At 39.2% G+C, this 27,174-nt stretch overlaps 1 protein-coding gene across 1 annotated transcript in view; it reads left to right on the top strand.

The window, feature by feature from the left end:
- Positions 1-27,174, top strand: part of LOC117970234 (Fc receptor-like protein 5) — a 67,491-nt gene that overhangs the window by 11,321 nt on the left and 28,996 nt on the right. Inside the window, exons 4-7 of the mRNA XM_059018551.1 lie at positions 8,632-8,925; positions 11,426-11,668; positions 17,131-17,424; positions 19,928-20,173. Of these exons, the coding sequence (XP_058874534.1) occupies positions 8,632-8,925; positions 11,426-11,668; positions 17,131-17,424; positions 19,928-20,173 (1,077 nt within the window). The remainder of the gene's footprint in view (positions 1-8,631; positions 8,926-11,425; positions 11,669-17,130; positions 17,425-19,927; positions 20,174-27,174) is intronic.

Genomic DNA, 27,174 nt, shown 5'->3' on the forward strand with positions numbered 1-27,174 from the left:
AAAAATTGCATTTGTAATTGTACAACACGATACATAATTTTCATCTATATTTCTTTTCGCCTTGACTAAAATATACAATATTCCATATCGCTATAAAATTCGAATGGTTTTTGTCTGTCACTAATTTTTGTTTGTGGAACTCTTTCCTGTCACTCAATCCATCTGAGGAATGCTGCCATTGTGTCCAAGTTTAAACCACCTCCAAGGAAGGTTTAAATTTAATCCACCTTTCAGATTTAAACCTGGATTAAAATTAGTGGTGTAAAGTGTTAATGTAATTTAATCTTGGATTAAGAAATGTTTAACCTTGGATTCATTTTAAACAAGGATTACATTTGAAACCGGGTTTAAAGTTGTGTGCAACATGATTAAAATATAATCCTTGATTTAATCTGGGTTAGTGGTTAATCCATGTTGGTGCAATCGACCCATCATTTATTTTTTATTTTAAAATAAGACATTTCTAAGATAGTTCAGCTTCAAATATCCAGCTCTGTTCAAGGCACATAACAGTCAGTTTTCTGTTTGCAACCAATTATGTTCAGAATGTCATTCTTGTGTGCTGCCACCTGCTGGTGACTTCATTTCTACTTCATTTTCTAATGCTGAAATTGAACTGATGTCAAAACAAACTGGTGTCAAAAATTTTGATATTTTACGTTTTATTTGAAACAATCATTCATTTTAGTTTACATTCCAAAATTGACGCTGGACTTCTGCTTCTACCATGAATATATTTTTCTAAGCATAAACTTTTTTTTTTTTTAATACTGTATTTCAACAAGAAAGTATACTGGTGCAACGGGATGTTTTTTATCCTGGATATTTAACCATGGATTCATTTAAATAAGGATTACAATTTAAACCTGGTTTAAACTTTGGTGCAACATGAATAGGATAATAATTCACTGTCATGTTCTCTCCAGCTGATGGCATTAATGGGACGCAAGATAAGGAACATCTGGGTGAATTCATATTTAATCCTGTCATATACTTTCATTAATTACAATCCTAAAATAATGTACAATGAACTCTCTGCATAGATGGAAGTCTAGTGTATGACTGATTTTCAAAAGGATCAAATAACTGCACCTTAAGCCCTGCTATTGCAAGGAATGCATGATAGTTTAGGCAGGCCTCTTGTGATTGTCATTGCATTTCCATGTCTACAGTGACATCCATGTGTTACACCTGCTCTTATCTGCTGCAGCTCAGATCTAAAACACAGTCAGTTTCCACATGTAGGATCACAGCAGCAATTGTTTTTTTCATGCTAATGTTAGTAGTTGGAGTTGTGTTCTGTTGTTAACTTAGGATACATTAAACTACCTATCAAATAGAAAATGTATTTAGTATGATAAACATTAGAGTGATAACATGAAATATGTAACTCTGCGCCGTATTAATTATAACATGATGATCATACGTCACTCAGGGATTGGTTTACGTATCCTAACGGGTCCTTGCATCTTGAAGTAAAAGCCCCAGAGCTGATTTGATGTTAATTAACTTTGATGCACAGGGGAGAGGTCTGTTGTCTTACCTTGGTTTAGAACAGGGCTTCTATTTCAAGTTAGCTATAGCATTTGATAAGTAACTTGAACTGTTTAAGAGCTGAAAACAAGTAAAAAGGTCTAATTAAGCACATTATCAGTTCAATTAAGAGTCTAGTTAAGTAACTGAGAGTTCAGTTGGAATGAAAACCAGCAGTCACAGCGGGTCCACAGGACCAAGTTTGAGAAGCCCTGGTCTACAATGATCCTGCAATCATATTGTTCTGTTTAATTTATGATGTCATAATATGAGGTAGCGTTTAGCATATTAACATAATAAAATTAAATATTGTTAATATTAATAATCAATCATTATTTGAATACACCCTGTTTATTATTATTATTATTATTATTATTTTTATTATTATTATTAGCAAATGTAAACCAAAAAAAAAGAAGCATTCAGCATAAAAAAATGACATTATATTAATTTGTATTATTATATACAATTTCTCTGCTCAGAGGATGTTTTAAATTAATTAACAAAAGGTGACAAAACAACCCTTAACCTGATCTCTAGTTGAGCCGACCGGGTGGTCCTGCATTCGTTCTGAATATCAATTGACTGTACGAATAGCTTTGCTTTACTTTGCGTGAACTTTAAAACATTTATTGTAGTGCAAAAGTGTTTATAGGCTACCTAAAGTGGCAAATTCTAATATATGTATTTTATTGTCCTTGATTACGATATTTCAGGCAAAAAAACTACAAAGTTACAGAAAGTGTTAATTTATTGGAGATGATACATGTGGAATAAGCATTAATTTAAGACCACTAAAGTTTGTTTGTTATCGACACCTGTACATGCAGGGGTTAATTTGTAAACAGAAAAGGTACAGATTCTTGTAATTAAGGAAGAGGGGTAGGATTTCTTCTAACATATTCCACTGCCCTTGATTTACAGTAGCTTCCATATATGCGCTTCAGGTTCTCATTTGCTTGTGGGTTTCATGCCTTATTGTTGGTGTTGGTAGCTGCATGCTCACCTTTGCCCAGCCCTGTTTTTATATAATCTTCAGGTTTGAACAGTACCAGCGGTGGGCCGGCTAATCTGATGAACAGGAGCGACAAGCACTAGTGTTTTGGTGTTTCGCCATTTGGGTTCTGAAAACAAACTAGTCATTGTCTTACCCATTGATGTCACATCATAAAATATATAGTTTAAAAAACTTTGTCTTTCAGTTCAAGGAATAGGAAACCTTTTTTTTGCACATGTTATGTACATAGAGTTCTTTTTTGCAACATAAAATAGCTTTTTTTCATGCTGTTCATTGCAAACTGTATAATTCTCACCTGTCAGACAAAAAGGTACAGGATGTAGGATCCTCTGCGATCGGCACTCCTGAACCCCTGCGGACATGGATATACTTTTAACATGCTGCATACTATTTTGTATTGTTTTAATAAAAAATTGCATTTGTAATTGTACAACACGATATATAAACACGATACATACATTCTGTCTCTATTTCTTTTCACCTTGACTCAACTATACAATATTCCATATCGCTGTAAAATTCGAATGGTTTTTGTCTGTCACTAATTTTTGTTTGTGGAACTCTTTCCTGTGACTCAATCCAGCTGAGGAATGCTGCCGTTGTGTCCAAGTTCAAACCACCTCCAAGGAAGTTTTAAATTTATTAATTAAATCATTAATTAAAATCCTAAAATAATGTACAATAAACTCTCTGCATAGATGGGAGTCTAGTGTATGACTGATTTTCAAAAGGATCAAATAACTGCAGCTTAAGCACTGCTATTGTAAGGGAATGCATGATAGTTTAGGCAGGCCTCTTGTGATTTTCATTGCATTTCCATGTCTACAGTGACATCCATGTCTTATTATTATTTATTATTATTATTATTTATTTCTTAGCAGACGCCCTTATCCAGGGCGACTTACAATTGTTACAAGATATCACATTATTTTTACATACAATTACCCATTTTACAGTTGGGTTTTTACCTAGATTAGCAATCTAGGTAAAGTACCTTGCTCAAGGGTACAGCAGCAGTGTCCCCACCGGGGATTGAACCCACAACCCTCCGGTCAAGAGTCCAGAGCCCTAACCACTACTCCACACTGCTCCACACTTATACAGCAGCAATTCTTTTTTGCATGCTAATGTTAGTAGTTGAAGTTGTGTTCTGTTGTTAACTTAGGATACATTAAACTACCTATCAAATAGAAAATGTATGTTCTTAGTCATATTTTAGTATGATAAATAGTAGAATGATAACATGAAAGATGTAACTTTGCACTGTATTAATTATAACATGATGATCACGCGTCACTCAGGGATTGATTTATTATCCCAATGGGTCCTTGCACCTTGAAGTAAAAGCCCCGGAGCTGATTTGATGTTAATTAACTTTGATGCACAGGGGAGAGGTCTATTGTCTTACCTTGGTTTAGAACAGGGCTTCTATTTCAAGTTAGTTATAGCATTTGATAAGTAACTTGAACTGCAACTGCTTAAGAGCTGAAAACAAGTAAAAAGGTCTAATTAAGCACATTATCAGTTCAATTAAGAGTCTAGTTAAGTAATTGAGAGCTTGGTTGGAATGAAAATCAGCAGCCACAGGGCGTCCCCAGGACCGAGTTTGAGAACCCCTGGTCTAGAATGATCCTGCAATCATATTGTTCTGTTTAATTTATGATGTCATAATATGAGGTAGCGTTTAGCATATTAACATAATAAAATTAAATATTATATAGTATTGATATGGAGTTTATTCTGTTTATTCATTGTAAAGGACACATGATGCCACTGAAAGGTAGCAGCGTGTTCTGGTGTGATAGATACAAAGATCCTAACAGTACAGGATCAGGGTCATGCATACACAATGTTCTTGTAAATTAGACACAATGTAAATGTAGGCTTATCAGGACATGTGTTATTGTCTATTGCAAAACCCTTTTTATTGGCTAGTCTACATTTCTTACTTTATTGTATTTAAAAATGCATACAAATAGTGGGCTACCGGGTGACTCACCTGGTCAGTGCATGGTTGCATGCTGTGCAGGGTGAATCATACAGTCAGGGAATGCAGGTTTGTATCCTGGTTGTGTGAAGTTGCCGGTCTTCGCTGGGGATTTCAGAGGGAGTGTCACATTAGCTCTGGTGCTCCCTTCAGGGACGGTTTCTCCTCATCACTCTACAGTGCACCCCCTGCTATGGTGCAGTTCCAAAAACAACCTTTGTTTATTTATACAGGTTCCTCCCGCTACCAACAATGGTATTGGGGGATGACAGATGGTGTTTGCAGCCCCAAACCAAAAACATAAAACAATAAATACAGTGTCCAATCCAGCAGTGCACACACGGGTTGAGGCAGTGGGGAGTGCAGGTGACTGTGCTGTGGCAGTGTAGCTGCTCCGGGGATCATGCTGGCTCAGTTGCTTCAGCACTCGGATTCGTAGAGATCTGCCAATACACAAAACAATTACACAAACAGCACTCTGGCTTGTTTACTCGCCTAGCTGCGTCCCCTTTGTACTGCTAAACTCCTACCTGTGATCAGTGCAGCACCACACTCTAGCCAATACAGCTGATCACAACAGAGTCATTCAGCAGTCTTACAGCTATGCCCTTTCCCCAAGATGACGGACTTCCAGTTCTGTCCTACCATCGAGTCGGCCCATCCCTGTGAAGGCGTACCACCAACCGTACTTCACGCCCTTCCTGGTCGGGAGGTAGATTTGTAGCTCAGATTCTTTCTCTCCTGTTCACACCTGACAATAACCCCGTCCCCCCTTTTATTTTGTAAATACAGAGAATTCCACTGCCTAGGTGCGTGGCTAAGTTTATTCACTGTGGGATGTTTGTTTATCAAACCTTTAGTCTAAAGAATCACTGGACTTAATATCTTGTTTTATAATTCTCTGGAGCCACTTGATTTGTTTGTGGCAATTGACCAATTGTGATTAACTTTAGCAATAAAAAAAACAGGTTCACGTTTTCTGTTCCATAATGATGACTTCACCAATCTCCTTCACGGTCTTAAGCTGCAGTCTCACCCACTTCTCATGAAGGTCCTTCAACTTCACATATAGCTCTCTGGATGTCTCTCCTTGGAGAATATCCATAGCATGAAACCACCATAGATACATCTCTGGGCTGATCTCATACTTTGTTAAAATTGCTTCTTTACTTTTCCACAGTCCAAAGTGTCATCCTTCTCCACACTAATTGTATTCTTCTGTCCTTCTCTGGTCACCTGTAAGCAGCTGCCATCCTTTCAAAAGTGGTTAAAACTGCCTGATGTCCTCTTCTGGGTCCAGCTATTGTAAGTGAGATTCTCTCCATTCCCCTTAATGCTCACGGGTACAGGATGACCCTGGGGCTGATCCAGCCTGACCATCTTCACATCCTTCCTCCTCCCGTGATGCACGACCATGCGGCATGGCGTTCCACCTCTGGTCTTGGTAGACCGCTTCTTTCTCTAGGCTCTCCTCCTGCACCCTCTGGACATCTAGGAAAACCTTAAACATTACAGCCTGCTCAGCAACCATAGAATCATGCCTATCATGGATGGCATTTTAGATATTTGGACGGAAATATAATTTGTGCTTGGAAAATTTGCATGCACGCCCTTTTGAAACAGTGCTTCACCCAGTGATGCCTCTATGATACATGGTTTTTGTAACATCAAAAATATATTTTTAAAATTATTGCAGCACAGGGATAATAATGTTTTATTAATAGACTAATACATCACATTTAAAACAAGGCTTTAATAGTTGTGTTTTGATGTAGAGTAAACGAAACCCATGCCTTTAAAAGTGACACATACGCATATATCTGCAGTGAGGACTGGCAAAACTGCTGTGCCCCTCCATGCCACCCTTGCCAGTCTGCCCACAGTGAGAGGTGTGTTTTTGGGAGGCTTGTTTGCACACCTAAACTTTAACCTTTCAACTTAAAACCACCATCTAGCTTTGTTATTGGTAAAGTGTTGATCTGTTTGTGTATATGTGAAATTTACACAGTTTAATGTCTCAATGTACTCTGAAATTAAAGCATAGAACAAATAAACAATTGGAGATAAAAAAAGAAGTCATGGAATCGTTTTGTTTAACAAAATTTAATTTAAATTTTTGACTCATCAAAGTAGCCACCTTTTGCAGATATAACAGCCGAACACACTCGTGGCATTCTTTCTACAATGGAAATCAAATATTGTTCTGAAAGTTCTTCCCAACACTGTTGCAGAAGTTCCCACAAATGTGTTGCACTTGTAGGTTGCTTTGCTTTCACCCTTCTGTCCAGTTCATCCCAAACAAGCTCGATGGGGTTTAAGTCTGGAGACTGTGCTGGCCATTCCATGATTTGAAGCCTACCGTCTTGTTCTTTTCTTCTAAGGTAGTTCTGACATAATCTTGGAGGTATGTTTTGGGTCATTATCTTGCTGTAGGATGAACCCCTGACCAACTAGGCGTATACCAGAGGGTATTGCATGGCGCTGCAAAATGCTGTGGTAGCAGTTTTTGTTCAGGGTGCCACTCACTGTGCAAGTCGCCGACTCTGGATCCAGCAAAAGAGCCCCAGACCATCACGCTTCCTCCTCCATGTTTGACAGTTGGTGTCACACACCGAGGAACCATCATTTCGCCTGTAAGGTGGCTCTTAGCCAAGGACGGTTTACTTGGCACCATGACCAGGTGCTGCGATGTTTGGCCTTAGCATTGGAAGACAAGCATAACATGACCAATAAGTTGCCACCTGTTCCATCAAAACATTACACACATTACAGACATCAGGAAGCTGCCAGAGACTGGAAAATGCTGGCAGATGTTGGTCAACGGCTTATTTTTCCACCTGAGATTGCCACCACTAACCTTCGACCAGATATTGTCTTGTGGTCTGGATCAGCACGCCTTGTTCACCTGATAGAGTTAACAGTGCCATGGGAGGATGCTGTAGATGAGGCGTATGAGAGGAAGAAACTGCGGTATGCTCAACTAGCCACTGAAGCGGAACAACGGGGATGGAGAGTCCGGGTTTACCCAGTGGAAGTGGGTTGTTGAGGATTTGTGGCACACTTTACAACCCGGTTTCTCAGAGACGTCGGATTCAGTGGCCAAGAGTTGTGTCGCACAGTGAAGAACTTATCTGAAGCAGCAGAGAGGAGCAGCAACTGGCTGTGGTTGAGACGGAAAGATTCTGGCTGGGGATCTCAAGCACAATAGAAAGAAAGAAACGCTGATATACAGGTAAGTAAGCTGGGCTGAGTTGAGTGTGAGACGGAGAGAGGTGATGCTGGGACGCCATAATCACTGTCGAGCCCTCTTGAGGTGACGTGGGCTAGTCGACGAAACACTGAGGATGGAAGGTGCCCACTTGAAGACCCCAGAGATGTACCCTACTTAGCTCAATCCAGACGGTTGTCATGCTGATGCGCTGGGGAGGCCGCAATGTGGTTGATCCCTGGAGCCAGCATCGCAGCCGTTGTGTGTGCTGATGCGCCAGAGAGGCAAAATAAGCTGATCCCTGGAGCCAGCATTACACTTCAGCCATTAACACCAGACAGAAGGATATCTACATCATCATATGGAAGGAAACGTAAATGGATGGAGACACAGATGGATCACATTAGTTTACTGTAAAGCTACGTCTTAGTTGGTGCTTATCTTGGCGAGAGCCGAGTTCAAATCAGCATGAATTTTTAACATCTACTCTCGTGTAATGGAAATCATTATATATATATATATATATATATATATATATATATATATATATATATATATATATATATAGAGTTATGAATGCTCAAAGTCAGGAGAGGGCATAACTTAAATCCAAGATGGCCACCAGGCCAAAGATGAATTTGGTGCGTTAAAACTAAATTTGACATGATTAAAGCACATTTTTGGGGAATTTTGATTTCAGATATGTTTAAGTTAGTTAAAAACAAAAGGTAATAAATCTGTTTAGGATTTTGTTTGTTGAAATCTAAAATTCCGTCCAACCAAGCGACTCTTAATTGTGATCAGGGTCCTCTAAATGTTCTAACCATGAAAATAATGTCACACAGTAATTCTTCAGTCCCTAATTGTTCTTCTCTGTTTCTACAGAGCTGCCCCAGACTACACTCACTCTGGAGCCTCCATTCCCAGAGATATTCACCGGGGAGACAGTCACTCTGAGGTGTGGTGTTGAGGGGGGTTCTGCTGGCTGGAAATATCTCTGGTACAAAGACAGTGAGGACACTCCAGTGCCCCAGACTGCTGACCGCAGTATAACTGGTGACAGCTACACAATCACTGCAGCTGCTGTATCTGACCAGGGCCAGTACTACTGTCGAGGACAAAGAGGAGATCAGCCACTCTACTCACAGCTCAGTGATAAAGTAATATTAACTGTGTCTGGTGAGTTTACTCAGCTTAATGCAGCCTCTTCATAGACAGTTACACTGACCATATGAGTGTTTTCATATTTCAACAGGCAGTTATACATTTTTCTAATGATTTTATTAACCCAGATTGTGAATATGAAGCATTCTGTTTAATTTAATTAATTCAAATTCCACTTTATTGAATTTATCAATGAGTTAATGCTCTTGAGTTAAAGCTTTTTGAATAGGTTGTATTAATGTGCATCCTTCGGTTTACCCAAAGATATATATTCAGATATATTCTTTCTGATCTATGTAATCTGGTTTGTAAATTGAAATATGAAGCATTTTGTTTAAATGTAATTAATTGCAGTAAAATCTGTTGTTCGGAAAACTTCATGAATGTTAAAGTTAGAGTTAAAGCTTTTTGAATAGGTTGTATTAATGTGCATCCTTCGGTTTGCCCAAAGATATATTCAGATCTAACTGAACGGGGTTAGAAACTATTGTAAACATTGGAAAACTATTTGTTTAAGGTCGTTAATGTACTGTAATCATCCCTCTACACCTAAATAAAAATCCCTTTCAGGCAGGTTAGCCACTGTCCATCACATGTGCAATATTCCATTCTCTCCAGTCAGGACAGCTATAGAATAGACTATAGCTAATATGCTATAGAACAAACTAATGCCCACATGTGATGGAGAACAGAATATTAGTCATATGTAATAGATAATGTAATGGATAATAAAAGCACATGACAGGGCGTGCGTTGTGTTGCATTAAAATATGTCTGTAGTTGGGTTAATGCAACACAACGCACAGGCCCTGGAGTGTGTTATCCCGCTTATAAAAACGGACACAATATATATATATTTTTTAAAACAAACTAATTTTTTAATTTTTTTCAAAAAATCTAACAATTTTATTATATATCCTTCCACTTTGGAGAACATATACTGCCTCAAACTAGGTTCTATTTGTTGTAAACTGGAGGTTTCAATGTTTCCATTTGTTATTATTATTTATTTCTTAGCAGACGCCCTCATCCAGGGCAATGTACAATTAGCATGTCTATCTCCACTTCATTTTCCTCTGGTCCTGGTTTCTGTACTGCGCTTCAAGTATTGGTTCGGGTTAACTATGCCAACACCAATATCTTATAGACCTCAATCAAATCCCCCTGATTCTTCTTTGTTCTAGGCTAAATAAATTCAGTTCCTTCAATCCATATTTGCAACTCGATCCTCGTCTGGGTCCTCTCTGTTGAATTCTCTTCCGGGCCACAGTTTTGATAATGTGGTGACCAGAACTGAACACAGCATTCTAAACGCTTTACTGTGACCTTTCAACTGTCAAGACTCTCTCTCGTTTGGGGCTGTCCTGTACTCAAAATTAAGTATTCACAATGTAAATGGCATGTCTTTATTTAAGAAGAAAAAACTGTTTTATTTTGAATACAGAAATTCTTTTTATATAGGGTAAAAAAATAAAAAATAAGAACGCATTTTATTATGGACACAACTGATTGTCGAGGTGTAAGTTTAGGCTTGATTTGAAAAGACCCTCACACGACATGAAGATGTGCAGGAATCCTGAGCTCCAGCAGACTTCACCCCAGCAGCATAGCAAGCACTGCCATGCTTACCTGTCTGTCCCCTGACCTGCCGGAGAATCGGAGACCCATTTAGAGGGCTATCAGCTACCATTACTAGCAGGGGGAAACCCTTACTGCACCTTAATAGCAAATTAATTGCTTGAATTAACTTTCAGTTGTAAATACCAGAGAATTCTATATCTATACAGCTGACCTTCAGGGGGTCCTGGGATTTATCTTAAACAAAATCAAACCATTTATCTTTAACTAACTGGGATTTATAAAACAATGAGGTCCCTTTTCGGGAGAGAACGAGAGAGAAAGAGCAAGAAAATAAGTTGAAATATAGAGGTAAAAACAGTGAGATATATCTAGATATGTGAGAGGGGGATAAGGAGAGGTAGAAAGGAAGAGGGAGTCAGCGAGAGCCACAAAGAGTGAGGGAGAGAGAGTGAGTTCTGAGACATTTGGCATTGGTACAAGAGGAATAAAGAGAAAAAGAATGAAAGAAGGAATAAAGAGAAAAAGAATGAAAGGAGGAAGAGAGAGAAAAAGAATGAAAGGAGGAAGAGAGAGAATAATAAGAAGGGAGAGACACTCTGACCATGGGGAGTGAGAGAAAAATAGAGTAATGGACAGTCAGATCTATATAGAGAGAGAGAAAGAAAGAAGACTGTGATCTATACAGAGGAGGGCAGAGAGAGACCGAGAGACCCATAGAAAGGGGAGTAAGAGAGAAAGTGTGGGGTGAGAGAGAGTGAGAAAGACAATGAGATCTATTCAGTGAGAGTGAAAGTGGATGAGGAGGGAGAGATGGTGAGAGTGTACTGGTGGTGATGCAGGTGTGTTTGTGTAAAACTGTCAGTTCCCTCCAGTCAGTGGTCAATCCTGACCTGTCTCTCAGCCCTGTTGATCTGATCTCTTTCTGTCTTTTCAGATGGACAAGTGATCCTGCAGACTCCCTCCCAGCCTGTGTTTGAGGGAGACTCTCTGACTCTGAGGTGTCGTTTCCGGAGTTATACAGCTACCACGGTTGCATTTTATAAAGATAATAAAGAGTTACAGTCCCAGGCTGGCACAGAGCTGAGTGTGGCTCGTGTTTCAAAGAGTGACGAGGGGTCCTACAAGTGCAGAGCGTGGAGCTCCCATTACTCTGCAGAGGTGTGGGTGTCAGTGAGAGGTAGGTTCATTCTAACATCACCCCTTCTCTGTAATGTCTCTCTGATAAATTAATATTGAAGTCCAGTCCAGCTGTATTAATTCATGTCTTAATAATTTAAAGTGCTTAAATAAGAGCAGAGCTTTCTGATACGATAGCAAGGTCTTGTGTTCTGACAAGCTGTCTTGAAGCTGTAAGAATCCACAGCAGGCCATACCAAATATAGCAGTACAGAGGCACAGGATAAATATCATTAATTAAGATTAAGCCTTTTTCTCTAAACTGTTAATGAGAAACTTCCAATTACAAGTTCTATATTTTTCCATGTTTGTCTTACCTTTTATGATGTTTACAATCATTCTGAGTTGAGTCATGCTGCTCCTCATACTGCATTTAAATAATTTCTATCAGTATCAAAATCCACCTGGCATTGTCTGTGTCTGTACAGACCTAGTAGTCCGCTCCTTCTGCGTGCTGGGTACATGGTGCAGTGACAGCACAACTCTGCCAGTCTCACCTTGTAGAGCATGAAGCAGTGAACATCACAAAAAGGGAAAGACAAAAAAACAAATACATTTACATTGGAAGCTACTTTATTTTTGTGTGCTGTTGCTAAAAACATTTGTTTACCATGATTGAGAAATTCCATCGTTAGACATTGCATAAATCTCCGTATCTCATAAAAAAAACATTAAATAATACAGTCGCCAGAACTGCTTTCATCTGCTGTATCCTAAACATTTAAACAGACTGCTGGGCTGAATAAGGAGACACTTTCAACCTCTCTAAATGAAACAATAGCTTATGAATAAACTAGTAGAAACAGAAGTTAGTAACAGCACAAAGGCATCTGTATTTTTTATTATGGAATCTGAAACAAAAACACATTGGAAATGTGAAAAAACGGCAAGTTATCAAAAACACAAGCCATGTTTCAAGAAACCATTGGGGCAACCTTGCCTAGCACAAAGCAAATAGGCACAACTATAAAACCGATGGGGGCCAAGGTTGCCCCAATTGTTTCTACTAACTTAGCTTAGTTAGAATACTGTGGGTTAGAATACCACCCATTCACTAAACTAATACCAGCCATTCACTAAACTAATACCACCCATTCACTAAACTATTACCACCCATTCACTAAACGAATGTTTCTCTCCATTGTTGGCCTGTTGCTTTTTCCAAATCAAATTAGTCTCATAAATATAAAGTGTGCAGGAAATGTCTCATTCATGGTATAAGCAAGGTTATGCACTGAATCTTTATTGTGTCTGAGAATGATCCCACCCGTGATCCAGAGGTCTCAAACACGTCTTAAATAAGCAACGTGTCTCATGAGGTTATCAGCTGTCGGCTCATATGTGGGATTACTCTTAGTACACAATGAACATTCAGTACATAATCTCTCTGTATGGCCGTTGAAGTCATGTATCTAATTGTTGTGACTGTCAAACTATTCATTTTTGTATCTATAACCACAATGTCAGTCCTTAAGGGCGGGTCATTTCAACGTGTAAGCTAACAGCACACTCCTTTCAACAATTTCCCGGGCACATGGCAGACGCAGTTTCTCTGGTAAGAGATGCAAAACTACAGATGAGACACGCACAACAGTGTCTCCTTTCTTCATGGAACCTGACTCTTCCAGACTCGCGCCACATCAAGGTTTCTCTGGAAGCTGCAACAGAAGCAAGATGGTGGCGAATCTCACCTTGACTGATAGGGGGGCTGTCTCAACGACCTCCGACACTCCGCCTGTATACAGATGCCTCCCTACTAGGGTGGGGAGCACACCTAACAGAAGCACAAGTCCAGGGAACCTGGTCACCAAGACAAAGACATCTCCATATAAACTATGTGGAGCTTTTAGCAATCTTCCTGGCACTGAAACACTTTGCACCAGTTTTAAAGCAAGAACACATGCTAGTTCTTACCGACAACACCACGTTAGTAAAATACATAAATCACCAGGGAGGCACAAAGTCATGGGAACTGTGCCTTCTGGCCATAAAGACCTGGAATTGGTGCAGGACACAGGACATCAACATAGCTTACCTACCTGGATTCGACAACAGCCTTGCAGACCAGGTGACCAGAGAGAGGTTGCTTCACGAATGGCAAATCCGGCCACAGGTTTTACACTGGATATTCCACAAACTAGGACAACCACAGGTAGACCTATTTGCCACAACAGAGAACACCCAGCTGCCCCTGTTCTGCTCCCGGGTCCAACAAGAAGCAGCCATGGCAGTAGACGGAATGTCCATTCCATGGTCAACGGGCTTAATGTGTGCATATCCTCCCCTGCCATTAATCCCAGCTGTGCTCAGAAAGGTAAAAAGAGGCCAGTCTCATTCTAGTGGCCCCTTTCTGGGCTAAGAGGTTCTGGTTCTCAGAAATACTAGAGATAACAGAAGCGGGGCCAGTGCACTTACCAGTGACCCGGGATCTACTATCTCAGAACAGAGGGAGGATGCTTCATAACAACCCTGCATGGCTACGACTAGCTGCATGGAGACTGAACGGCAACAATTACTAGATCAGGTGCTAGCTGAACAAGTAGTCAACATCTTACTGGCTTCAAAAAAAACAACTATATTTCAAGCCTATACAGGGAAATGGAGGGAATTTGTTCTTTGGTGCAACTCAAAATCTGTGTACCATGCATAAATAAGTCTACCAACATTTCTATCTTATCTGGGCCACCTGTTCCACAAGGGTCTTGCACTATCCTCCATCAAGGTGCATATCACTGCAATATCTAGTATTTTACCAGGGTGGGAAAATCACCCGGTAGGTTCTCACCCTGCAGTGTCCAGAGTTTTTAGGGGGGTTAACCACTTAAGGCCCCCCAAAGAAACATATGTTTCCACAATGGAACCTCGGTCTAGTACTGAATAGACTAATGGCACCACCATTTGAACCCATGGCAACATGCAACCAGAAATTCCTGACATTTAAGCCTGCATTCTTGGTGGCAGTAACATCAGCAAGAAGGATAGGTGAGCTACAAGCACTGGTCATTGATGCACCCTATTTCCAGATCTTCAGGGACAGGACTGTCTGCAGACCAGTTCCATCTAGATCAAATCATAACTTTTCCGAATTTTTTCCCCCAAAACCGCACAAATCAAAATCAGATGCCAGACAGCACTTAATTGATGTCCGAAGAGCACTGAATTTCTATATTCATAGCATGATCAAAAAAAGATCATCAGGAGAGCTTTTTGCAACTTTTAACTCAAGTTTAAGGCAAACCTGTCTCTAAACAGACAATCTCTAGGTGGATTACATCCTGCATCAAGTTTTGTTATAACCTGGACAAGAAACTGACTCCAGGTAAACATCCACTCAGTGAGAGTGGTGACTACTACATGGGCACAATTAAAATCTGTCCCAATTCAAGACATTTGCAATGCAGCTACATGGGCCTCTTCCGAGACCTTCATGTAACATTATAACCTAAATGTGTCTTCTTCTCAGCCAACCTTTGCTCACTTTGTTTCTGGCACTAATATCTAACCTAACACCCCTTGTCACTTCCTATGAGTTCACTTGGTGTGTGGGGTTCATCATACAAAGTACGAAGGTGAAGATTACCTGTAATATGGTTTCTTCGTAGAATGATGAACTCCACACACCTACTGTGGAGTTCATCATTCTACAAAGAACCCATATAACAGGTGATCTTTGTCTTACTGCTGCATTGAATGGAGAATTACTAGGTAAAGTTTTCTTTTATAAATATCTAGGCATATGGATTGATGAGCACCTTACTTTTAATTACAGTATTGATAAATTGGTATTACAATTAGGACCTAAAATGGGCTTTCTCTTCAGGAACAAAAAGGCTTTCTCTCAATCTCTTTCTGCTACTATTTTTCCTGTTTCCGTATGGTGATTATATTTACCAGTTTGCTTGTAAACAGTCTCTACAATCTCCAAGATTCAAGCTTGGCCTGACACATGGCAGATGAAATTTAATGTGAATAAATGCAAAATCTTGCACATAGGGTGCAAAAACATTAGAGGCAAATACAATATGAATAGTAATGAAACAGAGGAAGTTATGTATGAAAATGACTTGGGGGTAGTAGAGGATTCATCTCTTTAGCCAACTAGACAAGTGCAAAAAAGCTATAAAAAAAAGCAAATACAATGTTAGGTTATAGAGCCAAAACAGTTCAAATCTAGAGAAGTTATATTAAAATTATACAATTCACTGGTACGACCACACCTAGAATACTGTGCACAGTTTGATCCCCTGTGACAGGGTAGCATCACTGGCAAGTCTGTTTCTACTAGGAAGGAGGCTCAAAGACAAGAAAGCTGCAGGTTTAAACATGCTTTTGTGCACTTTAAATATAAATAATAAAGCAAACAAACAGATGACAGTAATAAAACAGTGACACAGTGGCTAAAACAAACGGTTGAAACAAAACTATATATACTGTATGTATATATATATATATATAACACGGCTTGGAAAAATAACAACCTCTGATTGGTTAAACAGCATCACATGACCGTGTGTATATATAGCGTATAGCACGGCTTGCATACTAATGAGCCGCTTCACACTGAATAAATCACTACGCATCACTACATTCTAAATTCCATGACAAACTGACATTTTATTTGTTATTAGTTACAAAACAACAGCCAAAAATGAGTGGCATTTCACCTATTTCCTTTAATATATTTAGGGATGAAACTCCACATAACTGGTACAACACCAGCTTTCTGAGTGAAGACAGCAGTCCATCTGAAAAAAAAAAAATTAAATTAAATAAGTGCAACAGCAAAAGTAGACACATAACAATAGATAAGGACCAGCTAAATGAAATAGAAGAAAACAAAGATTGAAAAAACACATCCAAAAAAATACAGCATGGGCTGGTTAATGAACTTAAAGAAAAAATATGGACATTCAAGCAGTATAAACCAATTCGGGGCGTGCGGTTCCGATGATATATACCACTTCTGGGGTGGTTAAAGTTATCACCACCCCAGGCGTGATATCTATCATGGGACCCACACGGCCCATCGTGGTTTATACCTTACATGAATATATATGTGTGTGTGTGTGTCTGTGTATATATATATATATATATATATATATATATATATATATATATATATATATATATACAGTATATAATGTATGTTTATTTGTTAAGTTGAGGAGCTCTGCCTCCCTTGCCTCCTCTAAGGAGCCTCCATTGCTTGTAAATGTTTTGGTAGCTGTGTGAGTCAAAACAGAGATAAAGATAGAGAGAGAACTGTGTGATCCCGTGGTTACTGCAATAACTTCAGAAATGAATAAAACAAACTGGCATACAACAAAAGTCTGGAACTGTGCTGGAAAGCTGTTGGATTAAAGTTTCTAGGTGTGTCAGGTTTTATACTTGATTTAAGTGTTGCTACTGATGCTCTGAAAGGGAAAGGTGCACACTAATTATATAATCTTTATATTTCTCCAGAGCTGCGCCAGACTACACTCACCCTGGAGCCTCCACTCCCAGAGATATTCACCGGGGAGACAGTCACTCTGAGGTGTGGGGTTGAGGGGGGTTCTGCTGGCTGGAAATATCTCTGGTACAAAGACAGTGAGGACACTCCAGTGCTCCAGACTGCTGGCCACAGTATAACTGATGACAGCTACACAATCACTGCAGCTGCTGTATCTGACCAGGGCCAGTACTGCTGTCGAGGACAAAGAGGAGATCAGCCACTCTACTCACAGCTCAGTGATAAAGTAATATTAACTGTGTCTGGTGAGTTTACTCAGCTTAATGCAGCCTCTTCATAGACAGTTACACTGACCATATGAGTGTTTTCATATTTCAACAGGCAGTTATACATTTTTCTAATGATTTTATTAACCCAGATTGTGAATATGAAGCATTCTGTTTAATTTAATTAATTCCAATTCCACTTTATTGAATTTATCAATGAGTTAATGCTCTTGAGTTAAAGCTTTTTGAATAGGTTGTATTAATGTGCATCCTTCGGTTTACCCAAAGATATATATTCAGATATATTCTTTCTGATCTATGTAATCTGGTTTGTAAATTGAAATATGAAGCATTCTGTTTAAATGTAATTAATTGAAGTAAAATCTGTTGTTCGGAAAACTTCATGAATGTTAAAGTTAGAGTTAAAGCTTTTTGAATAGGTTGTATTAATGTGCATCCTTCGGTTTACCCAAAGATATATTCAGATCTAACTGAACGGGGTTAGAAACTATTGTAAACATTGGAAAACTATTTGTTTAAGGTCGTTAATGTACTGTAATCATCCCTCTACACCTAAATAAAAATCCCTTTCAGGCAGGTTAGCCACTGTCCATCACATGTGCAATATTCCATTCTCTCCAGTCAGGACAGCTGTAGAATAGACTATAGCTAATATGCTATAGAACAAACTAATGCCCACATGTGATGGAGAACAGAATATTAGTCATATGTGATGGATGATGTAATGGATAATAAAAGCACATGACAGGGCGTGCGTTGTGTTGCATTAAAATATGTCTGTAGTTGGGTTAATGCAACACAACGCACTGGCCCTGGAGTGTGTTATCCCGCTTATAAAAACGGACACAATATATATATATTTTTTAAAACAAACTAATTTTTTAATTTTTTTCAAAAAATCTAACAATTTTATTATATATCCTTCCACTTTGGAGAACATATACTGCCTCAAACTAGGTTCTATTTGTTGTAAACTGGAGGTTTCAATGTTTCCATTTGTTATTATTATTTATTTCTTAGCAGACGCCCTCATCCAGGGCAATGTACAATTAGCATGTCTATCTCCACTTCATTTTCCTCTGGTCCTGGTTTCTGTACTGCGCTTCAAGTATTGGTTCGGGTTAACTATGCCAACGCCTTTTAAGATCTTATAGACCTCAATCAAATCCCCCTGATTCTTCTTTGTTCTAGGCTAAATAAATTCAGTTCCTTCAATCCATATTTGCAACTCGATCCTCGTCTGGGTCCTCTCTGTTGAATTCTCTTCCGGGCCACAGTTTTGATAATGTGGTGACCAGAACTGAACACAGCATTCTAAACGCTTTACTGTGACCTTTCAACTGTCAAGACTCTCTCTCGTTTGGGGCTGTCCTGTACTCAGAATTAAGTATTCACAATGTAAATGGCATGTCTTTATTTAAGAAGAAAAAACTGTTTTATTTTGAATACAGAAATTCTTTTTATATAGGGTAAAAAAATAAAAAATAAGAACGCATTTTATTATGGACACAACTGATTGTCGAGGTGTAAGTTTAGGCTTGATTTGAAAAGACCCTCACACGACATGAAGATGTGCAGTAGGCCTGAGCTCCAGGTGACTTCACCCCAGCGGCATAGCAACCACTGCCATGCTGATCTGTCTGTCCCCTGACCTGCTGGAGAATCAGAGACCCATTTAGAGGGCTACCAGCTACCATTACTAGCAGGGGGAAACCCTTACTGCACCTTAATAGCAAATGAATTGCTTGTATTAACTTTCAGTTGTAAATACCAGAGAATTCTATATCTATACAGCTGACCTCAGGGGGTCCTGGGATTTATCTTAAACAAAATCAAACCATTTATCTTTAACTAACTGGGATTTATAAAACAATGAGGTCCCTTTTCGGGAGAGAACGAGAGAGAAAGAGCAAGAAAATAAGTTGAAATATAGAGGTAAAAACAGTGAGATATATCTAGATATGTGAGAGGGGGATAAGGAGAGGTAGAAAAGAAGAGGGAGTCAGCGAGAGCCACAAAGAGTGAGGGAGAGAGAGTGAGTTCTGAGACATTTGGCATTGGTACAAGAGGAATAAAGAGAAAAAGAATGAAAGGAGGAATAAAGAGAAAAAGAATGAAAGGAGGAAGAGAGAGTAAAAGAATGAAAGGAGGAAGAGAGAGAATAATAAGAAGGGAGAGACACTCTGACCATGGGGAGTGATAGAAAAATAGAGTAATGGACAGTCAGATCTATATAGAGAGAGAGAAAGAAAGAAGACTGTGATCTATACAGAGGAGGGCAGAGAGAGACCGAGAGACCCATAGAAAGGGGAGTAAGAGAGAAAGTGTGGGGTGAGAGAGAGTGAGAAAGACAATGAGATCTATTCAGTGAGAGTGAAAGTGGATGAGGAGGGAGAGATGGTGAGAGTGTACTGGTGGTGATGCAGGTGTGTTTGTGTAAAACTGTCAGTTCCCTCCAGTCAGTGGTCAATCCTGACCTGTCTCTCAGCCCTGTTGATCTGATCTCTTTCTGTCTTTTCAGATGGACAAGTGATCCTGCAGACTCCCTCCCAGCCTGTGTTTGAGGGAGACTCTCTGACTCTGAGGTGTCGTTTCCGGAGTTATACAGCTACCACGGTTGCATTTTATAAAGATAATAAAGAGTTACAGTCCCAGGCTGGCACAGAGCTGAGTGTGGCTCGTGTGTCAAAGAGTGACGAGGGGTCCTACAAGTGCAGAGCGTGGAGCTCCTCCCATTACTCTGCAGAGGTGTGGGTGTCAGTGAGAGGTAGGTTCATTCTAACATCACCCCTTCTCTGTAATGTCTCTCTGATAAATTAATATTGAAGTCCAGTCCAGCTGTATTAATTCATGTCTTAATAATTTAAAGTGCTTAAATAAGAGCAGAGCTTTCTGATACGATAGCAAGGTCTTGTGTTCTGACAAGCTGTCTTGAAGCTGTAAGAATCCACAGCAGGCCATACCAAATATAGCAGTACAGAGGCACAGGATAAATATCATTAATTAAGATTAAGCCTTTTTCTCTAAACTGTTAATGAGAAACTTCCAATTACAAGTTCTATATTTTTCCATGTTTGTCTTACCTTTTATGATGTTTACAATCATTCTGAGTTGAGTCATGCTGCTCCTCATACTGCATTTAAATAATTTCTATCAGTATCAAAATCCACCTGGCATTGTCTGTGTCTGTACAGACCTAGTAGTCCGCTCCTTCTGCGTGCTGGGTACATGGTGCAGTGACAGCACAACTCTGCCAGTCTCACCTTGTAGAGCATGAAGCAGTGAACATCACAAAAAGGGAAAGACAAAAAAACAAATACATTTACATTGGAAGCTACTTTATTTTTGTGTGCTGTTGCTAAAAACATTTGTTTACCATGATTGAGAAATTCCATCGTTAGACATTGCATAAATCTCCGTATCTCATAAAAAAAACATTAAATAATACAGTCGCCAGAACTGCTTTCATCTGCTGTATCCTAAACATTTAAACAGACTGCTGGGCTGAATAAGGAGACACTTTCAACCTCTCTAAATGAAACAATAGCTTATGAATAAACTAGTAGAAACAGAAGTTAGTAACAGCACAAAGGCATCTGTATTTTTTATTATGGAATCTGAAACAAAAACACATTGGAAATGTGAAAAAACGGCAAGTTATCAAAAACACAAGCCATGTTTCAAGAAACCATTGGGGCAACCTTGCCCAGCACAAAGCAAATAGGCACAACTATAAAACCGATGGGGGCCAAGGTTGCCCCAATTGTTTCTACTAACTTAGCTTAGTTAGAATACTGTGGGTTAGAATACCACCCATTCACTAAACTAATACCAGCCATTCACTAAACTAATACCACCCATTCACTAAACTATTACCACCCATTCACTAAACGAATGTTTCTCTCCATTGTTGGCCTGTTGCTTTTTCCAAATCAAATTAGTCTCATGAATATAAAGTGTGCAGGAAATGTCTCATTCATGGTATAAGCAAGGTTATGCACTGAATCTTTATTGTGTCTGAGAATGATCCCACCCGTGATCCAGAGGTCTCAAACACGTCTTAAATAAGCAACGTGTCTCATGAGGTTATCAGCTGCCGGCTCATATGTGGGATTACTCTTAGTACACAATGAACATTCAGTACATAATCTCTCTGTATGGCCGTTGAAGTCATGTATCTAATTGTTGTGACTGTCAAACTATTCATTTTTGTATCTATAACCACAATGTCAGTCCTTAAGGGCGGGTCATTTCAACGTGTAAGCTAACATCACACTCCTTTCAACAATTTCCCGGGCACATGGCAGACGCAGTTTCTCTGGTAAGAGATGCAAAACTACAGATGAGACACGCACAACAGTGTCTCTTTTCTTCATGGAACCTGACTCTTCCAGACTCGCGCCACATCAAGGTTTCTCTGGAAGCTGCAACAGAAGCAAGATGGTGGCGAATCTCACCTTGACTGATAGGGGGGCTGTCTCAACGACCTCCGACACTCCGCCTGTATACAGATGCCTCCCTACTAGGGTGGGGAGCACACCTAACAGAAGCACAAGTCCAGGGAATCTGGTCACCAAGACAAAGACATCTCCATATGAACTATGTGGAGCTTTTAGCAATCTTCCTGGCACTGAAACACTTTGCACCAGTTTTAAAGCAAGAACACATGCTAGTTCTTACCGACAACACCACGTTAGTAAAATACATAAATCACCAGGGAGGCACAAAGTCATGGGAACTGTGCCTTCTGGCCATAAAGACCTGGAATTGGTGCAGGACACAGGACATCAACATAGCTTACCTACCTGGATTCGACAACAGCCTTGCAGACCAGCTGACCAGAGAGAGGTTGCTTCACGAATGGCAAATCCGGCCACAGGTTTTACACTGGATATTCCACAAACTAGGACAACCACAGGTAGACCTATTTGCCACAACAGAGAACACCCAGCTGCCCCTGTTCTGCTCCCGGGTCCAACAAGAAGCAGCCATGGCAGTAGACGGAATGTCCATTCCATGGTCAACGGGCTTAATGTGTGCATATCCTCCCCTGCCATTAATCCCAGCTGTGCTCAGAAAGGTAAAAAGAGGCCAGTCTCATTCTAGTGGCCCCTTTCTGGGCTAAGAGGTTCTGGTTCTCAGAAATACCAGAGATAACAGAAGCGGGGCCAGTGCACTTACCAGTGACCCGGGATCTACTATCTCAGAACAGAGGGAGGATGCTTCATAACAACCCTGCATGGCTACGACTAGCTGCATGGAGACTGAACGGCAACAATTACTAGATCAGGTGCTAGCTGAACAAGTAGTCAACATCTTACTGGCTTCAAAAAAAACAACTATATTTCAAGCCTATACAGGGAAATGGAGGGAATTTGTTCTTTGGTGCAACTCAAAATCTGTGTACCATGCATAAATAAGTCTACCAACATTTCTATCTTATCTGGGCCACCTGTTCCACAAGGGTCTTGCACTATCCTCCATCAAGGTGCATATCACTGCAATATCTAGTATTTTACCAGGGTGGGAAAATCACCCGGTAGGTTCTCACCCTGCAGTGTCCAGAGTTTTTAGGGGGGTTAACCACTTAAGGCCCCCCAAAGAAACATATGTTTCCACAATGGAACCTCGGTCTAGTACTGAATAGACTAATGGCACCACCATTTGAACCCATGGCAACATGCAACCAGAAATTCCTGACATTTAAGCCTGCATTCTTGGTGGCAGTAACATCAGCAAGAAGGATAGGTGAGCTACAAGCACTGGTCATTGATGCACCCTATTTCCAGATCTTCAGGGACAGGACTGTCTGCAGACCAGTTCCATCTAGATCAAATCATAACTTTTCCGAATTTTTTCCCCCAAAACCGCACAAATCAAAATCAGATGCCAGACAGCACTTAATTGATGTCCGAAGAGCACTGAATTTCTATATTCATAGCATGATCAAAAAAAGATCATCTGGAGAGCTTTTTGCAACTTTTAACTCAAGTCTAAGGCAAACCTGTCTCTAAACAGACAATCTCTAGGTGGATTACATCCTGCATCAAGTTTTGTTATAACCTGGACAAGAAACTGACTCCAGGTAAACATCCACTCAGTGAGAGTGGTGACTACTACATGTGCACAATTAAAATCTGTCCCAATTCAAGACATTTGCAATGCAGCTACATGGGCCTCTTCCGAGACCTTCATGTAACATTATAACCTAAATGTGTCTTCTTCTCAGCCAACCTTTGCTCACTTTGTTTCTGGCACTAATATCTAACCTAACACCCCTTGTCACTTCCTATGAGTTCACTTGGTGTGTGGGGTTCATCATACAAAGTACGAAGGTGAAGATTACCTGTAATATGGTTTCTTCGTAGAATGATGAACTCCACACACCTATATCCCACCCTCCTTCCCCCTCTTTGTTTTTTTCTGGTTTTCCCTCATTGTTGAGTTTGGTTTGGAAATTTGGACATTGATACTCCAGGAAAGGGGGGGGGGGGGGGGGGCTTTATGGAGGAGGGGCATTAACTGGTGCCAAAAAAGGATTATATCAAGGATCTCTGGGAAAGAGATCGGCTTTTCTCCTGACCCAAGCAACATGGAGACTGGGAGTTCACTCTGTGTGGAGTTCATCATTCTACAAAGAACCCATATAACAGGTGATCTTTGTCTTACTGCTGCATTGAATGGAGAATTACTAGGTAAAGTTTTCTTTTATAAATATCTAGGCATATGGATTGATGAGCACCTTACTTTTAATTACAGTATTGATAAATTGGTATTACAATTAGGACCTAAAATGGGCTTTCTCTTCAGGAACAAAAAGGCTTTCTCTCAATCTCTTTCTGCTACTATTTTTCCTGTTTCCGTATGGTGATTATATTTACCAGTTTGCTTGTAAACAGTCTCTACAATCTCCAAGATTCAAGCTTGGCCTGACACATGGCAGATGAAATTTAATGTGAATAAATGCAAAATCTTGCACATAGGGTGCAAAAACATTAGAGGCAAATACAATATGAATAGTAATGAAACAGAGGAAGTTATGTATGAAAATGACTTGGGGGTAGTAGAGGATTCATCTCTTTAGCCAACTAGACAAGTGCAGAAAAGCTATAAAAAAAAGCAAATACAATGTTAGGTTATAGAGCCAAAACAGTTCAAATCTAGAGAAGTTATATTAAAATTATACAATTCACTGGGACGACCACACCTAGAATACTGTGCACAGTTTGATCCCCTGTGACAGGGTAGCATCACTGGCAAGTCTGTTTCTACTAGGAAGGAGGCTCAAAGACAAGAAAGCTGCAGGTTTAAACATGCTTTTGTGCACTTTAAATATAAATAATAAAGCAAACAAACAGATGACAGTAATAAAACAGTGACACAGTGGCTAAAACAAACGGTTGAAACAAAACTATATATACTTTATGTATATATATATATATAACACGGCTTGGAAAAATAACAACCTCTGATTGGTTAAACAGCATCACATGACCGTGTGTATATATAGCGTATAGCACGGCTTGCATACTACTGAGCCGCTTCACACTGAATAAATCACTACGCACCACTGCATTCTAAATTCCATGACAAACTGCCATTTTATTTGTTATTAGTTACAAAACAATAGCCAAAAATGAGTGGCATTTCACCTATTTCCTTTAATATATTTAGGGATGAAACTCCACATAACTGGTACAACACCAGCTTTCTGAGTGAAGACAGCAGTCCATCTGAAAAAAAATAAATAAATAAAACAAGTGCACCAGCAAGAGTAAACACATAACAATAGATAAGGACCAGCTAAATGAAATAGAAGAAAACAAAGATTGAAAAAACACTCACAGAAAATACAGCATGGGCTGGTTAATGTACTTAAAGAAAAATATGGACATTCAAGCAGTATAAACCAATTCGGGGCGTGCGGTTCCGATGATATATACCACTTCTGGGGTGGTTAAAGTTATCACCACCCCAGCCGTGATATCTATCATGGGACCCACACGGTCCATCGTGGTTTATACCTTACATGAATATATATATGTGTGTGTGTGTGTGTGTCTGTGTATATATATCAAAGAGCCAGCTGCCCAACGTTTCGATATGTTGTACATATCTTTCTCAAGGGAGCCTGTGTTTGAATCCAAACATTGGAGGTATTTATAGGTTTTTGACGGCATGACAACTACTTGTTATTGTTTACATTCAAATTCATGATTTATTCTTACATGATGTAATGGTGTTCTATATATTGTGACATCATTTTTACTTCTATCTTTGAATCTGTATTAATTCCAATTAACACTACTTTACATAAACTTATATTTTTATTATATCATGCAATGCTGGCTCTGAGGATCAGTCTAGATTTGGCCTCCCCAGCGCATCAGCATGCACAACTTTTGAATGAATTTTGTTTATTTATTTAAATGTTATATATTTATTGAAGTTAATTAGTTCATTCTTTTCTGTTGAGTCCCGCTGGCATAATCGTGTTCAGTCTATTTATCCATTTACTTTCTTTTATTCTTCTATATGTCGCATTGTCTAATTTTAGCTGTTCTAATACTACAAACTTTACATCATTTATGTCATGTCCCTGACTGGTGAAGTGCTGTACTATTGGTTCATTCATTTTTTTATTTCTAATTAACGAAAGGTGGTTCTGAATTCTTTTATATAAAGTAGTTCCAGTCTCTCCAACATATTTGATTTCATCACATTTTTCACAGGCTATTCCATAAACAACATTGCTATTTTTACAGTAGGTATTAGTTTTTAGTGGATATGTGGTGTTCTTATGTTTAATTATATTTTTACGTTTGTCTATGTGTTTACACACTTTACATCTACTAGTGCATATGTTAGTAGAACCTATTTTGTCAATTATTCTTTTATGTTTACTGTGAACTAAAATATCACCTAAATTAGCTTCTCTTTTGAATGCTACAACTGGGGCCTTAAGAAATACTTTTTTTAATTTTTCTGAATTATGTAGAATCCGCAAGTGTTTCCAAACTATCTTAGAAATATTGGGCAAAAGTTTAGAGTAAGTCATTATTAATGGGACTCTTTTGACCTTTTTATCTCTATTTTTATAATCTAGTAGATCATCTCTTTTTAGTTTATCCACTTTTCTTAACTCCGTCTCTATAATTCTTTCTTTGTATCCTCTTTTTTTAAGATTTGTTTTTAATACATTTCTTTGTTTTACATAGTCACTTTCTTTTGAGCATATTCTTCGTATTCTTATTCCTAGACCCTTTGGGATTGCCCTTTTAGTGTGTATCGGATGTGCAGAGGACAAGTGTAAATACTGGTGCATGTCAGTAGGTTTACAGAAGAGGTCAGTCTCAATTGAACCTTCTTCAAGTTTTACTATGGTATCTAAAAATTCTATTTCTTTCCTTGTCCATCGAAGGTCCACCTTAATATTACTGTGTATTTCATTTGCCATTTTATGAAACTGGAAAAGAGATTCTTCTCCATGTGTCCAAACCCCAAAAATATCATCTACAAACCGAATGTATTCTAAAGGTTCTCTTTCTGATTTTCTAAGTAATTGTTCTTCCCATTTCCCCATGTATGTACTGGCAAAATGCATTCCTAATTTAGATCCTATTGCGGTACCATCGTTTTGTTTGTAATTCTTATTAACAAATGTAAAATAACTGTTTTCTAAAACTACGTCGATCATGTTCAGCACATCTGCTGTTGGTATTGATTTATCTAGTCTACTATCTAGTGCTTTCTGACAAGCTTCAAAAG

Source organism: Acipenser ruthenus, chromosome 60, assembly GCF_902713425.1.
Source record: "Acipenser ruthenus chromosome 60, fAciRut3.2 maternal haplotype, whole genome shotgun sequence".
Lineage (NCBI taxonomy): Eukaryota > Metazoa > Chordata > Actinopteri > Acipenseriformes > Acipenseridae > Acipenser > Acipenser ruthenus.